Source organism: Pseudoliparis swirei, chromosome 9 (genome assembly GCF_029220125.1).
Source record: "Pseudoliparis swirei isolate HS2019 ecotype Mariana Trench chromosome 9, NWPU_hadal_v1, whole genome shotgun sequence".
Lineage (NCBI taxonomy): Eukaryota > Metazoa > Chordata > Actinopteri > Perciformes > Liparidae > Pseudoliparis > Pseudoliparis swirei.
The window spans coordinates 3144527-3161163 of NC_079396.1; the positions used below are offsets into that span (position 1 = coordinate 3144527).

At 42.2% G+C, this 16637-nt stretch overlaps 1 protein-coding gene across 1 annotated transcript in view; it reads right to left on the reverse strand.

Annotated features, from left to right (window-relative positions):
- LOC130199154 (DENN domain-containing protein 2D-like) overlaps window positions 1–1941 on the reverse strand; it is a 29664-nt gene extending 27723 nt beyond the window's left edge. Inside the window, exon 1 of the mRNA XM_056422411.1 lies at window positions 1772–1941. Within this exon, the coding sequence (XP_056278386.1) occupies window positions 1772–1795 (24 nt within the window). The 5' untranslated portion in view covers window positions 1796–1941. The remainder of the gene's footprint in view (window positions 1–1771) is intronic.
- Between the last annotated feature and the right edge of the window lie 14696 nt (window positions 1942–16637).

The following is a 16637-nucleotide window of genomic DNA, read 5'->3' on the forward strand; positions in this document are numbered from 1 at the left end:
TATGAGAGACAGGTGAGACAGGTGAGAGACAGGTATGAGAGACAGGTGAGAGACAGGTGAGAGACAGGTGAGAGACAGGTGAGAGACAGGTGAGAGACAGGTGAGAGACAGATGAGAGACAGGTGAGACAGGTGAGAGAGAGGGGAGAGAGGTGAGAGAGACAGGGGAGAGACAGGTGAGAGACAGGTGAGAGACAGGTGAGAGACAGGTGAGAGACAGGTGAGAGACAGGTGAGAGACAGGTATGAGAGACAGGTGAGAGACAGGTGAGAGACAGGTATGAGAGACAGGTGAGAGACAGGTGAGAGACAGGTGAGAGACAGGTGAGAGACAGGTATGAGAGATAGGTGAGAGACAGGTGAGAGACAGGTGAGAGACAGGTGAGAGACAGGTGAGACAGGTATGAGATAGGTGAGAGACAGGTGAGAGACAGGTGAGAGACAGGGGAGAGACAGGTATGAGAGACAGGTGAGAGACAGGTGAGAGACAGGTATGAGACAGGTATGAGAGATAGGTGAGAGACAGGTGAGAGACAGGTATGAGAGACAGGGGAGAGACAGGTGAGAGACAGGTGAGAGACAGGGGAGAGACAGGTGAGAGACAGGTGAGAGACAGGTGAGAGACAGGTGAGAGACAGGTGAGAGACAGGGGAGAGACAGGTGAGAGACAGGTATGAGAGACAGGTGAGAGACAGGGGAGAGACAGGTGAGAGACAGGTGAGCACCCAGGGGAGAGACAGGTGAGAGACAGGTGAGCACCCAGGGAGAGACAGGTGAGAGACAGGTGAGAGACAGGTGAGAGACAGGGGAGAGACAGGGGAGAGACAGGTGAGAGACAGGTGAGAGACAGGTGAGAGACAGGTGAGAGACAGGTGAGAGACAGGGGAGAGACAGGGGAGAGACAGGTGAGCACCCAGGGGAGAGACAGGTGAGAGACAGGGGAGAGACAGGTATGAGAGATAGGTGTGAGACAGGTGTGCAGGATGTCCCAACAGCTGATAGTCGAGTGATATATTTTACAGTTACACACACTCTCTCTCTCTAACACACACACACTCTCGTTCTCTCTTACACACAAACACTCTCTCTCTCTCTAACACACACACACACACACCCACACAAACATAGACTCTCTCTATAAGACACACACACACTCTCTCTCTAACACATGCACACACAAACACACACACACACACATACACACTATCTCTCTAACACACACACACGCACACACACACACACAGACACCCTTCCCCTGACTCGGCATCAAGGTGGTTTGCACTTGTTTTGCAATTCTTACCACAGGAAGTAAAAGTGAAGTTGTTAACATCAAAGTTCTCCGTTCCTCCTGTCATGTGACACTCACTGGAAATATATCTATAGCTATATCTATATATATCTATATATAAATATATATATATAAATATATCTATATATAAAAATATATATATAATTATAAATATATATATATGTCTGTTTTTATCTCATGGTTTTCCTAATGACATTTTCCAGATACTATAGCTATATCTATATATATATCTATATATAAATATATAGATATATATAAATATATCTATATATAAAAATATATATATAATTATAAATATATATATATATATATTTATATATATATGTCTGTTTTTATCTCATGGTTTTTCTAATGACATTTTCCAGATACTGACATGAATACATTTAATTCTGTTTATTATATACAGCCCAATATCACAAGTTACACACACACACACACACACACACACACACACACACACTCACCTGCGCTCGCTGTGTCTTGTCCATTTTTTCTCTGTCGTTCAGATGAAAGTGAAATCCGGTTCTAAGGTTCTGACTCTGTCATCATTATTCAAGATGTTATTCCTTCAATTCTCCGTCAGCGCGACTCGTCCTCCTCACACGGTGTGTGTGTATGTGTGTGTGTGTGTGTGTGTGTGTGTGAAGCCGCCGCCAGAGGAAGTGTGTACTTGTGAAGGGTGCGCTGGACGGACTTCAGTCTCAGGCTGGGATTTCCTCTTTCAATGTCAAAGTACAGCGACGTTACAATGTGTGTATGTATGTGTGTTTGTGTGTGTGTGTGTGTGTGTTGTGAGGTAAAACCTGTTCATCGGCTCATAGAATCAGTAAGTGCCCTGGACAATGATTATTATTGTATATGCACTAAGCTGAGTGTGTGTGTGTGTGTGTGTGTGTGTGTGTGTGTGTGTGTGTGTGTGTGTGTGTTGGCAGACACACAAAACAAGTCATGAGGAAGAACGATTAGTGCGATATAAAGACGTTAAATCAGTCGTTTACTCCTTCAAGTCCTGCACACAGAACAATAAGGGTTCTTTAAGAGGCTTAGTGGTTCTACGAAGAAGCATCACCTACTGGAGAACCATTTTTTCGTTTGAGGCATCATTATAGGTTCTTTGAAGAACTATTGAAAGGTTCTTTGTGGAACCAGAAATGGTGTCTTAAAGAACCATTTTTTGAAGGTTCGTTGAGACCCCTTTAAAGGTTCTTTGAAGAACTCTTGAAGGGAATGGTTCTTTAAAGAACCCTGGTTTGAAAGGTTCCACAGACATGGTTCTTCCATGGCATCACCTTGATGTTCTCTGTGTGTTCACGGTGTAAAGCCTCAGAGGCATCTTTGTGATGTTGGGCATTGTGAGAACAGCTGACTTGTCAAAAGGCCTTTCTGGTGTCTTTGTTGTGTTGCTCTCTCTCTTTGTCTCCACCCCCCCCCCCTCCCCCCGAAGGCCATGACCTCTGCTCTCATTCCTCAGACCTGCCGTCCTCGAAGCGTCCACTAGATGCACTCAGACTCCAGTCCTGAGACACATTCTGGTCCATTTAGAGTCCATCCGGCTCCAATGCAGTGAGGTGCCATGTAGTGAGGAGCCATGCAGTGAGGAACCATGCAGTGAGGAACCATGCAGTGAGGAAACATGCAGTGAGGAAACATGCAGTGAGAAACCATGTAGTGAGGAACCATGTAGTGAGGAATCATGCAGTGAGGAAACATGCAGTGAGGAAACATGCAGTGAGGAAACATGCAGTGAGGAACCATGCAGTGAGGAACCATGCAGTGAGGAAACATGCAGTGAGGAAACATGTAGTGAGGAAACATGCAGTGAGGAAACATGCAGTGAGGAACCATGTAGTGAGGAAACATGCAGTGAGGAAACATGTAGTGAGGAAACATGCAGTGAGGAAACATGCAGTGAGGAACCATGCAGTGAGGAACCATGCAGTGAGGAACCATGCAGTGAGGAAACATGCAGTGAGGAATCATGTAGTGAGGAACCATGCAGTGAGGAAACATGCAGTGAGGAATCATGTAGTGAGGAACCATGCAGTGAGGAAACATGCAGTGAGGAAACATGCCGTGAGGAAACATGCAGTGAGGAATCATGCAGTGAGGAAACATGCAGTGAGGAAACATGCAGTGAGGAAACATGCAGTGAGGAAACATGTAGTGAGGAAACATGCAGTGAGGAAACATGCAGTGAGGAAACATGCAGTGAGGAACCATGTAGTGAGGAAACATGCAGTGAGGAAACATGCAGTGAGGAATCATGTAGTGAGGAAACATGCAGTGAGGAATCATGTAGTGAGGAAACATGTAGTGAGGAAACATGCAGTGAGGAACCATGCAGTGAGGAAACATCCAGTGAGGAATCATCTAGTGAGGAAACATGTAGTGAGGAAACATGCAGTGAGGAAACATGCAGTGAGGAAACATGCAGTGAGGAATTATGTAGTGAGGAACCATGCAGTGAGGAAACATCCAGTGAGGAATCATCTAGTGAGGAAACATGTAGTGAGGAAACATGCAGTGAGGAAACATGCAGTGAGGAAACATGCAGTGAGGAAACATGCAGTGAGGAACCATGCAGTGAGGAAACATGCAGTGAGGAAACATGCAGTGAGGAAACATGCAGTGAGGAAACATGCAGTGAGGAACCATGTAGTGAGGAAACATGCAGTGAGGAAACATGCAGTGAGGAATCATGTAGTGAGGAATCATGCAGTGAGGAATCATGTAGTGAGGAAACATGCAGTGAGGAATCATGTAGTGAGGAAACATGCAGTGAGGAATCATGTAGTGAGGAACCATGCAGTGAGGAAACATCCAGTGAGGAATCATGTAGTGAGGAACCATGCAGTGAGGAAACATGCAGTGAGGAATCATGTAGTGAGGAACCATGCCGTGAGGAAACATGCAGTGAGGAAACATGCCGTGAGGAAACATGCAGTGAGGAATCATGCAGTGAGGAAACATGCAGTGAGGAAACATGCAGTGAGGAAACATGCAGTGAGGAAACATGTAGTGAGGAAACATGCAGTGAGGAAACATGCAGTGAGGAACCATGTAGTGAGGAAACATGCAGTGAGGAAACATGCAGTGAGGAATCATGTAGTGAGGAAACATGCAGTGAGGAATCATGTAGTGAGGAAACATGCAGTGAGGAATTATGTAGTGAGGAACCATGCAGTGAGGAAACATCCAGCGAGGAATCATGTAGTGAGGAAACATGTAGTGAGGAAACATGCAGTGAGGAAACATGCAGTGAGGAAACATGCATTGAGGAAACATGCAGTGAGGAACCATGCAGTGAGGAAACATGTAGTGAGGAAACATGCAGTGAGGAAACATGCAGTGAGGAAACATGCAGTGAGGAACCATGTAGTGAGGAAACATGCAGTGAGGAAACATGCAGTGAGGAATTATGTAGTGAGGAAACATGCAGTGAGGAATCATGTAGTGAGGAAACATGCAGTGAGGAATCATGTAGTGAGGAACCATGCAGTGAGGAAACATCCAGTGAGGAATCATGTAGTGAGGAACCATGCAGTGAGGAAACATGCAGTGAGGAAACATGCAGTGAGGAATCATGTAGTGAGGAAACATGCAGTGAGGAAACATGCAGTGAGGAACCATGCAGTGAGGAAACATGCAGTGAGGAAACATGCAGTGAGGAATCATGTAGTGAGGAAACATGCAGTGAGGAATCATGTAGTGAGGAAACATGCAGTGAGGAATCATGTAGTGAGGAACCATGCAGTGAGGAGGCATGCAGTGAGGAACCATGCAGTGAGGAAACATGCAGTGAGGAAACATGCAGTGAGGAACCATGCAGTGAGGAAACATGTAGTGAGGAAACATGCAGTGAGGAAACATGCAGTGAGGAAACATGCAGTGAGGAACCATGTAGTGAGGAAACATGCAGTGAGGAAACATGCAGTGAGGAATCATGCAGTGAGGAAACATGCAGTGAGGAATCATGTAGTGAGGAAACATGCAGTGAGGAATCATGTAGTGAGGAACCATGCAGTGAGGAAACATGTAGTGAGGAAACATGCAGTGAGGAAACATGCAGTGAGGAAACATGCAGTGAGGAACCATGTAGTGAGGAAACATGCAGTGAGGAAACATGCAGTGAGGAATCATGTAGTGAGGAAACATGCAGTGAGGAATCATGTAGTGAGGAAACATGCAGTGAGGAATCATGTAGTGAGGAACCATGCAGTGAGGAAACATCCAGTGAGGAATCATGTAGTGAGGAAACATGTAGTGAGGAAACATGCAGTGAGGAAACATGCAGTGAGGAACCATGCAGTGAGGAAACATGTAGTGAGGAAACATGCAGTGAGGAAACATGCAGTGAGGAAACATGCAGTGAGGAACCATGTAGTGAGGAAACATGCAGTGAGGAAACATGCAGTGAGGAATCATGTAGTGAGGAAACATGCAGTGAGGAAACATGCAGTGAGGAAACATGCAGTGAGGAAACATGCAGTGAGGAAACATGTAGTGAGGAAACATGCAGTGAGGAAACATGCAGTGAGGAACCATGTAGTGAGGAAACATGCAGTGAGGAACCATGCAGTGAGGAAACATGTAGTGAGGAAACATGCAGTGAGAAACCATGCAGTGAGGAAACATGCAGTGAGAAAACATGCAGTGAGGAAACATGCAGTGAGGAACCATGCAGTGAGGAAACATGTAGTGAGGAAACATGCAGTGAGGAAACATGCAGTGAGAAAACATGCCCTCAAATACGTTCATATTCATATTCATATTGACAGCTGACGGTGGCAAACCACATATATAAAGCAGTCAAGTTCCTCTTTTTTTCTATTGTGTTGTGTTTTTCGGGGGGGATGGGCCTTCTGAGATGTTTTAACCCCAAGAAGTGGGCCTTATGAGTGCCCCCCCCCCCCCAGTCTCTCCTATACGACCTGTGGTCATAGTATATAGTAGATAGGACGTGACGGAGACTTTTCAGATTCAACATGTCAGCAACCAGAGTATATGACTTGTTGACGGTTCCCTCTGTGTGGTAAGTGTGTGTGTGTGTATGTGTGTGTGTGTGTGTGTGTGTGTGTGTGTGTGTGTGTCGGCAGCTCAGCCACTTCCACTGTACATGTATACGACAGTGTGACTCCGAGGTCACAGCAGAGGGCGTGTTGGAACCGGAGACGGCACAAACAAACCGTCCTCACATCCTGGCAACTCACCAAAATAAAAGTGATAATTTAAGATTGAAATGTAAAATACACAAACGGTGATTCTTCTTAATTGTGTAGCATCGTTGAGTATTGATGGATTAGTATCTTTGGGTATAGTATCTTTGGGTAGGACTGGAGAAGCTTGGTGCTTCCTCTTAATGCATTCAGGGCATTACATGTATATTTTATTTAGCTTATTGACGGCATGTTTTTCATATTCTCTGTTCTGTTATTTATATATTTATTTATTATTATTTTTTAAAGTGTTATAATTTAATAATAAAAAATATTCAAAGTAAAATAAAGCATTTTGAATTTAATTTAATTTATTGCACAGAGAAGAAGGCTGACTTACAATATGAATATGAGTATGACGTCATTACTTCTGTTCAGGACAAACTCCCCCACAGAAAACCCTTTAACGGGGAGAAAAGGGGAAGAAACGGGTGGAACAGCGCCCTCTGGTGGTCAGGTGCCGCAAGGGCCCCTGATGCAAAAGATGATGCAGGTAAAAGGAAAACATATGCAGATTTAAAACCTTTTAGACTTGAGACACAATTCTCATTGGACGGCATGTCGTCTGACATGAAGTTGTAAATATTACCCTAAGTTGATACAGGCAAACCTGGAAGTGTCCTTGAGCAAGGCAGTGAACCCCCAGTTGCTCTTCACTGCAGCCCACTGCTCCTCAATAACTAAGGATGGGTCAAATGCAGAGAAGAATACAGAAATAAAAGTGTACATTTAATTCTTTCTTTCTTCTTTGAGAGACAAAACACACGCACACTGTACATGTCTTTGAAAGTTGAGGTGTGAACACACCATATCCTCTCGGATAGGCCTCACAAACAGGAAGTAGGTCACACCAGCCATGTAATCTTTAACGGTCAGCGTGTTACACGCCGGCCGGCCCGTTGGATGCTATTTATTTGTCCTACCCGAGGATACGGATAACCTTCGTTATGATAGCAGAGCCGGTGGATTGCAGCCAACTTACTCCGATTGATGAATGTTAAGCGTTTTATTGAGTAGTAACATTTATTCTGCGATACGTCTGGTGTTAGATGTTAAAGTGAATAGTGGATAAAGTGCAAAGGAAGGACAGGTATTACATCATCTACTGGGGAGGGGCGGCCATTTACTACAAGTTACGTAATGTACGTGAGTGACATAATCTACTGTCTGTGCAGTTGTTTCTCAGATTTAGAAACATTTAAGGTCATTTAGCATATTCCAAAATGTAAGATCAATAAAAAATACAAATAAATGTTCATTTTCAGGGAGCCCAAGGGACATGATTTGGGGCGACTGTGTGTCAGTGGTTAGCAGGTCGGTCTGTCTGTCAGGGGGTCGGCGGGTCGTATAGAGATGTAGGGCGGTGTAAAGTTTACAAGTAAAAGGTCATTAAAGGGGTTGTTTTCTTTTTCTGTTTTCTTTTTGGTGTTGTTGTTGTTGTGGTTTTTATGTATGTATGTATATATGTGTATGTATGTGTATGCGTATGTGTGTATACATATTCAATTCAGTTTATTTTGTATAGCCCATTATCACACATTACACTATATATATATATATATTTGTATCATGTGTATGTGTGTATACACACATATATACTGTATATATATATATATATATGATTTGTGATAGTGGGCTATACAAAATAAACTAAATTGAATTATTTATATATATGTATATATATTTGTATCATTGTGTCCTGTTTAATGTAGTTTAATTTTTTTTTACGTCTGACATTTTTTTATTTGTTTTAAATTAATATGTCTAAACAAATAAAAAATGGAAGTGAAAAAATATATAAAAATCAGGGCGTCGGTGGTTCAATCCCCGCCCTCATCGATGTGTCCTTGAGCAAGACACTTAACCCTGAACTGCCCCCCGTAGCTGTGATATATGAATGTAACATGTAAAGTATCTTTGAGTACTTTAAAAAGCTCTATATGAATAAAATGTGTCCTTATTGTCCATGTCTGCCTCTCAGTGACGACATGTGTTCCCCTGTCTGTGTAAAACAGCAGAACATCCGTGGTGCCGCTCACCATGTGACGTGGGCCGCCGCGATGAGCTCGTCACTCAGAGCCTCTCAGTCTGGACACGTGGCAGAACGCGGGTCACAGACAAGGACTATCACAAAGTCCTTGTCCCTCAGACGGGGGCGGGGCCTGTTGATCTGGAGGTGGGGCCCCAAACACGTCAACGTTTCTTCAATCAACTCGGTGACGTCACCGTCTCTTAACTTTTTAGTTTCTTTGAACTCCTCTTGTGTGTTTTTTCTTTTTTCTAACTACGTGTTTATTATTTTGTCCACCCTCAAAAAATAGATTTTTAATCTCAATGGGATTCACCTGGTTGAATAAAGGTTTACATAAATAAATAAATAAAATAAATCTGTTACGTAATGCTCGTCCGAGTCCAAACATCAGATCCCTTTAGCTGCTCTTAATAATTTTACTTCACTGCAGATTTTTTTTTTTAATGTTCTATGTGTCACATCATATTGACGATATTGATACCTGTTTGCAGTCTTTCCTAAAGAAATCATTTAAATGAAATAAAATGACAAAATACAATAAATTCAATTAAATTCAGTTTATTTTTTATCGCCCAATATCACAAATTACGAATGTGCCTCAGAGTGCTTTATAATCTGTACACATACGACATCCCTGACCTTTGACCTCACATCGGATCAGGAACAACTCCCAAGAAATAGAAGAAGAAAAAACGTTCCCTTCCTTTTAGAGAGACCCACACTTTTTTGGGCGACGTCTTTTGAGTTCACTTTCTAGTTCATAAAGTAATTCCATCCACCGAATGTCACCTGACTTCCTCCTTTTGCTCTCGTCATTACTTTGTCCACGAGAGGTTTCAAAAAGGACCGGGCGTCCGTGTGTGTGTGGCGAGTTGGGAGGAAGAACTTGTTGCACAAAGTCATTTTAGAAAACATTTCTTCTTCGTAAACAACAAAATTCAGCAGAATAAAACAACAACAACAACAACAACAGAGCGTCGTCTGTTTAGAGTTGACGTGAGGGCGCCCTCTACAGGCAGTAGTACCTCTGACAGGAAGTACAGGAGGAAGTAAGGGGAGGTTTTTATACTGCAACTGAATAGGTGCACGTGGTTATTATTGTAACCATGACAACAAGGTGATGATGACTCTCTACCTGAACTACTGTCACACATCTCAAACTCCATCTCACAACTTTTCTGTTTATGGTATTTAGTTGATTTAAATGTTGTGTGTTCTTCTTTTTATCTTCTCTGTTTATTTATTTTACCGCATCATCTTTTACAGTGTATTGTACTTTGTCTCTTTTAACTGTCGACATGTTTTAGTCTGTTATTGACTAATCGTTTAAATTGACGACTGAACTGCACTTTGTGACACTTATTTACTTACTTACTCATACATACTCCTACTTACTCTTACTTACTTATTAACTTACTTACATACTCTTACTTACTCACTCTTGCTTACTTACTCTAACTTACTTATTAACTTACTTATTAACTTACTTACTCTAACTTACTTATTAACTTACTTACATACTCTTACTTACTCACTCTTACTTACTTACTCTAACTTACTTATTAACTTACTTACTCTAACTTACTTATTAACTTACTTACTCTAACTTACTTATTAACTTACTTACATACTCTTACTTACTCACTCTTACTTACTTACTCTAACTTACTTATTAACTTACTTACTCTAACTTATTAACTTACTTACATCCTCTTACTTACTCTTACTTACTTACTCTAACTTACTTATTAACTTACTTACATCCTCTTACTTACTCTTACTTACTTACATCCTCTTACTTACTTATTAACATACTCACTCTTAATTACTTATTAACTTACTTACTCACTCTTACTTACTTATTAATTTACTTACATACTCTAACTTACTTACTTACTGACTTACATATTATGCGTTTACTTCTTGAATTCTTGTCCCCCTAACTTTTTTTTACTGACCCTCACAGTCTTTCCCCAAATCCTGCTCAGTGAAAGACGACATCGATCTGCCTAGCAACTGAACTACAACCACAGCGTTGTAGCGTCCTCCAGGGGGATGCATGTCTGACAGTTGTTGGAGGCCCAGACCGATGCAGCGGCGCTACTGATAGCGCCGATCACAAAACACTTTGTTCTAAAGGGCAGTTCTACTGGCCGTAGAGTAGATTAAATGAGATTAGACTAGATTACCTCTCTGTGCATCACGGGGCAGAAGAACATCCTCCTGACGGTGCTGCGTCATCTGTGATGCGACGCGTTCTCTCATGTCTTTCTGTCACGGCGTCGCACATCATTTATCCTTCTCTCTTCATTGATGTCACCACGATGTGGCTCTGGGATGACCCCGGAGATGACCCCGGGTGACCCCGGGGGATGACCTCAGGGGATGACCTTTGTTGTGAATTTGGTGACCAGTTGGCATTCATCATGTTTAATGAGGCGCTTTATGACAAGTTGAGAGAGTTTACTGAATCTGTCCAACAGAATTCTGTCACCTCCTTCCAGAAGCAGAAGTTATGAAAGCAGCACACCCAGACACATCGTGGTTCTTCAATGGTTCTTTAAAAGGCTTTGTGGTTCTACGAAGAACCATTACCTACTGAAGAACCATTTTTTGGTCTGAGGCACCTTTATAGGTTCTTTGAAGAACTATTTAAGGAAATGGTTCTTTAGAGAACCCTGGTTTGAAAGGTTCTTTGTGGAACCAGAAATGGTGTCTTAAAGAACAATTTTTAAAGGTTCTTTGAGACACCTTTAAAGGTTCTTTGAAGAACTATTTAAGGAAATGGTTCTTTAGAGAACCCAGGTTTGAAAGGTTCTTTGTGGAACCAGAAATGGTGTCTTAAAGAACCATTTTTAAAGGTTCTTTGAGACACCTTTAAAGGTTATTTGAAGAACTATTTAAGGAAATGGTTCTTTAGAGAACCCAGGTTTGAAAGGTTCTTTATGGAACCAGAAATGGTGCCTTAAAGAACCATTTTTAAAGGTTCTTTGAGACACCTTTAAAGGTTCTTTGAAGAACTATTTAAGGAAATGGTTCTTTAGAGAACCCAGGTTTGAAAGGTTCTTTGTGGAACCAGAAATGGTGTCTTAAAGAACCATTTTTAAAGGTTCTTTGAGACACCTTTATAGGTTCTTTGAAGAACTCTTTAAGGAACCAACCGCTCTGTGGAAAAAGCTGTTCATCATCATCAGCGTGTTAGTTGTTAGTCCGGATTTTAATATTCCTAAATCTTTAATTGTCCTGAAGTATTGAAACTTTATTTACATTGGAAATGATAAGAAATTACATTTTAATTTTAAAATCCAATTATGTTAATTAAAAAAAAGACTCCATCTTTTGTATTCGGTAATCCGACCCCCGCCTGTAGCGGTTATCTACATGTTTACTTCAGGGACTCCTCGGTGGCCCGGAGCTGCAGAGACAGGCGTCACACTTCTGAAGACTCGCCCGACATGTATGAGTTCATCACTTATCCATCCGCTCCTTGTCTCCCCATCTCCTTGTGTGGTGTTGTACAGTGTGACAGTGAATGTGACAACGAGAGGCCAGGAGATTGTGAGTGTGTTTGGGTACACTGTTGAGATTAGTCAGGATGCAAATACACAGACCAAGTGACCAGGAGAGATTACATCATCCGGAAACCTTTGTTTTTAATTCAGCACTCAAGTCTTTTTACCTTTTTTTTAATTATTTGCACACAGGTGCCGTCTCGAACCAAAAAAGGTTCCTCAGAGTGATGCCATAGAAGAACCATTTATGGTTCCACAGAGAACCTTTGAAACCAGGGTTCTTTAAAGAAGCATTTCCTGAAATAGTTCTTCAACGAACCTATAAAGATATCTAAAAAACCCGAAACAAAGGGTTCTTTAAGGCATCATTTCTGGTTCCACAAAGAACCTTTCCAACCAGGGTTCTTTAAAGAACCATTTCCTAAATAATTCTTCAACGAACCTATAAAGATATCTCAAAAAAACAAAACAAAGGGTTCTTTAAGGCATCATTTCTGGTTCCACAAAGAACCTTCCCAACTAGGGTTCTTTAAAGAACCATTTCCTGAATAGTTCTTCAAAGAACCTTTAATGGGACCTCAAACGAAAAAAAAAGGTTCTTCAGTAGATGATGGTTCTTCGTAGAACCACAAAGCTTTTTAAAGAACCATTTAAGAACCAATTACTGTTCCGTGTGTACCTCCAATCGTGATGGACAAGTTGCCACGGCGACCTGTCGATCAGGTGCAACCTCTTCACCCTCCCCGTCCAAATATCGTCACTTCTGGCTCCATAAAAAAAACCAAGATGTCAAACTGGAGAATTAAAACCCGTGGTCATAACGTCACGTTGACCACGTCCGCTTCTGTTCTCGTCTCTGGCTGCAGGAGAACAAAGCTGGCATTGAGGAACATCCTTGACAACGTCTGAACCTTGAGCGCTTCGGGCCTCCACCTGTCCGTGCACACACACACTGGCCTGTGTTTACACCGGTGCAGGTTTAATGAGGAGGCGACGCGGCTCAGCAGGTGGTTGGCGGTTGGAACACGGCCGATAAGGAATCCCAGTCCAACACACTGAGGACACTGTATTCACACTGTGAGGAACAAAATGTGAAACAAGATCAGACACCTTTTTTTTCTCCCTTCTTTTTTTTGGACTGTTTACTGCAGCATTGACACAAACTGACGATGGGAATGCGACGAGCAGGGAGTCTCTGCAAAAGATTTATTAAATGTGATTTATTAAAACTAAGGTGTGTCTGAAACGACCACTGCAGTATTGTATAATTGAGTGAATACAATTCCCATTGGCTGAGCCTCTCTCTGAACACCAATGAGCCGTCAGGCATCGTAAAACACAACTCGTTTAAAAACAAGCGGGGATGTATGCGGGCGAAAGTTACCCCAACGGGCATTTCATCGTGTTCTCTCCCCCTACACTTTGCCTCTTTTTCTGAAAATGATATGCTAAGATTAGTATACTGATATATAATTACCTTCGCATTGAAAATGCCGGAAGGTTATGTTTTGATCGCCGTGTATTTATTTATTTATTTATTTATATATTTATTTATTTATTTATTTATTTATTTGTATGCGTGTTATTCGCAAAACTCAAAAAGTATTGAACCGAATCGCATGAAATTTGGTGGGATGATTGTTTATTATCCGGGGACCAGTTGATTAGATTTTGGGATCGATCGGGTCAAAGGTCAAGGTCAAAGGTCATGAACAGGTCAAATCTTCTTGAATCACATGGAATTTGGTGGGATGATTGGTTATTATCCGGGGACCATTTGATTAGATTTTGGGATCAATCGGGTCAAAGGTCAAGGTCAAGGTCATGGAAAGGTCAACATCTTTTTTTTACCATAGCACGATACATTTTTGTCCAATTGGCATGCAACTAATGCCAAAATGTTCATAAGTCAATGCCAAAGCTTGTGATATGCGAAGGTATGCGCTCTACCGAGTGCCCATTCTAGTTATATTTATGTGATAGTAAACATCATTCACTGATCATGATGTCCTTTTATGGTGGTATCGACATGCATGCAATCCCACCTGTAATATGTTCTCACCGAGTAATGCATAGCGAGTGGAACAATCACATTTAGATTAGAAACGTTATTGTTGCCATGCCAGTGTTGGTGGGGATGTTTTGGGACAGCATGGTGGCTCAGTGCAAAAGAGAGAGAGAAAGAGAGAGACATCGTAAACCATCACAACAACGTGCACAGAAGGGAAAACACGTGCATGCAAACAAATGTACAGACTAAATATATGATATGTACAGTTCAGAATACCAACAGGAAGAAAGTACAATGGTTGATGTCCCAGTACAAACCAGTCCACTTTGTGATCAGTCCTGCAGAGCAACACGGGAGCTCCAGAGGGGGGCTAGCAGCGGGGGTTACGTGTTGTGACTGCTGGAGGAACAACACATTGCACGATAAAGACGTACAAGTTAAAACAAAGATATGAAAATCAATACTGAAAAAGGCTGAATGAGGTGGTCAGCTGGAGCAGCGGAGGCAGAGTGAAACATGTCATCCTGGAGCTCAGGGACCCAAAGGGAAAAAATGAGCCTGTCTGTGAATTGAAAACTATACTTCTGTCCTTCATGGACAGCTCAAGGTGCACGTTTGTACTCTGGGTAACCAGTTTGATGGCAAATGCTGTCAGCTGTTGATGCTTTCAGATGCATGATGGGTTGCTGGTCCAGGTTGAGGGCTAGCTGTTAGCCTCTGAGGGCTAGCTATTAGCCTTTGAGGGATTTCTCTTAGTCTTTGAGGGTTAGCTATAGCCTCTGAGGGCTAGCTGTGAGCCTTTGAGGGCTAGCTGTTAGCCTCTGAGGGTTAGCTGTTAGCCTCTGAGGGCTAGATGTTAAGTGTGCAGCTGCTCCGCTGCAGATAGGAGCCGGCTGATAGGGCGGCAGGAGAGAAGATAGCATCCAGATCCTCCTGCAGCCTTGACGGAGACACACCGCCACGGTGAACTCCTGCCGTCGCAGGTGGACCTGTTGACAGTTTATTCACCCAACAGGCCTCATAGGCCTCCACAAGACAATCTGTCTGCCGTTTTGTGCCAATTTTAATGCACAAACTTCTGTGAGGGTGTCAAGCATGCGTCAGCATTTCTGTATAGTCCCACTGTCATATTTCGGTTTATTTTCACATTACAAACTTGACTAACATCTGCTGCACTGAAAATTACAAAAAATACTTAATAACTGTAAGGAAAGAGTCATGGTAAACGTCACTGGTTCCTATAATAAAATGTCCTTTAATTAAATAAACTGTTTTATAAAAGAAGAATTTGTGACGAAGTTGAATATGTTATTGGACAAAACTTGTCGTTTTTCTAAGTGAACGTTGATTTGTTGAATCAGGATTTTGTATCTTTCCCTAATCGTAACCATGTAACACCGTAACCCAATGTGTGTAGATACAAAATATCAGATGCATGCATCATCTATATTCAGCATATGCAGATTAGAAAGTACTCATGATGTTTTTATTATAAGTCATCTGTAAGAGTTCTGGACCTGAACACATCTAACGCCCACATATGGCGTGTGGTATAGGGCTTATTATCCCATTCCAGGTGTGCAGGATCTTTCTTCATGAAACGCCTTTAATTGATGTGTATATCCTCCTTTATGATAACAGACTTGCCCAGGGGTCACAATGCATGACGTATGGGATGTTACAGCAGCGATCAGAATGAATACAGCTATGAATTCTGCATGAAAGGTATATTTGTTCATTTTTATGAGCTCCGTCGGAAGAAAAAGAAAAAATAAATTGGAACAGAAAATCACAAAGGGCCACAGTATTCCTTCATCACAGATCTGTTAGGATTGTTACAATATATCATCTTCAAAATTTTTTTTTTACCAGTCCAACATTTACCCTTTTGGGCTGACGACAGCCCACTCGTGGCCATGAGAATAAGATGTGAGTGGGGGCTTTATTAGAATAGCTCCGCATGGGAAGAGATGGGAGTAAATATCACTATCTGACTGTGACGCAGGCAGCCACAAGGAGAACGCTCTCCCCTGCGGCCTTATCACGACAACGGTGAACAGCTGTTACTATGTTGTGGAGACAAAAGGCACCTGTCAAGTTCAAAGCAGGTTATCCCCAGAGGTGTAAGTGAGGGTCAACGGGGGACAACGTATTCCTAAACCGTTTCACACATTATTAGCGAACGCTTTTGTTCAGGGCATCCCAGAAGAGTTTGAAATGTTGCTTTCTTTTATGAATTATCAATGCACTTCCTCTTTCTCAATGTCACATTACTTGGTAACTCGTTACAATAATGTCATTACTGTTTTATCAGAAATAGAAGGACTAAGAGAAGGCTGCCATGCAGCAAGAAGTTTCTAAAAATTTGTTCTAGAACATCCGGGGTGCGTTGCATAGGTGGACAGACAGAAAAACAGAAAACGTTTGAAAACGAGAACCCAGACGCCGACATTGACTACTTGATTGGGTCTTAGCGGCCACGACGTGTCCCTAAGCATGACCTCTTAGGCTTCCCATGTACATTAGCACCCTGCGTGTGCCCAGTGTAGGTGGATGGTC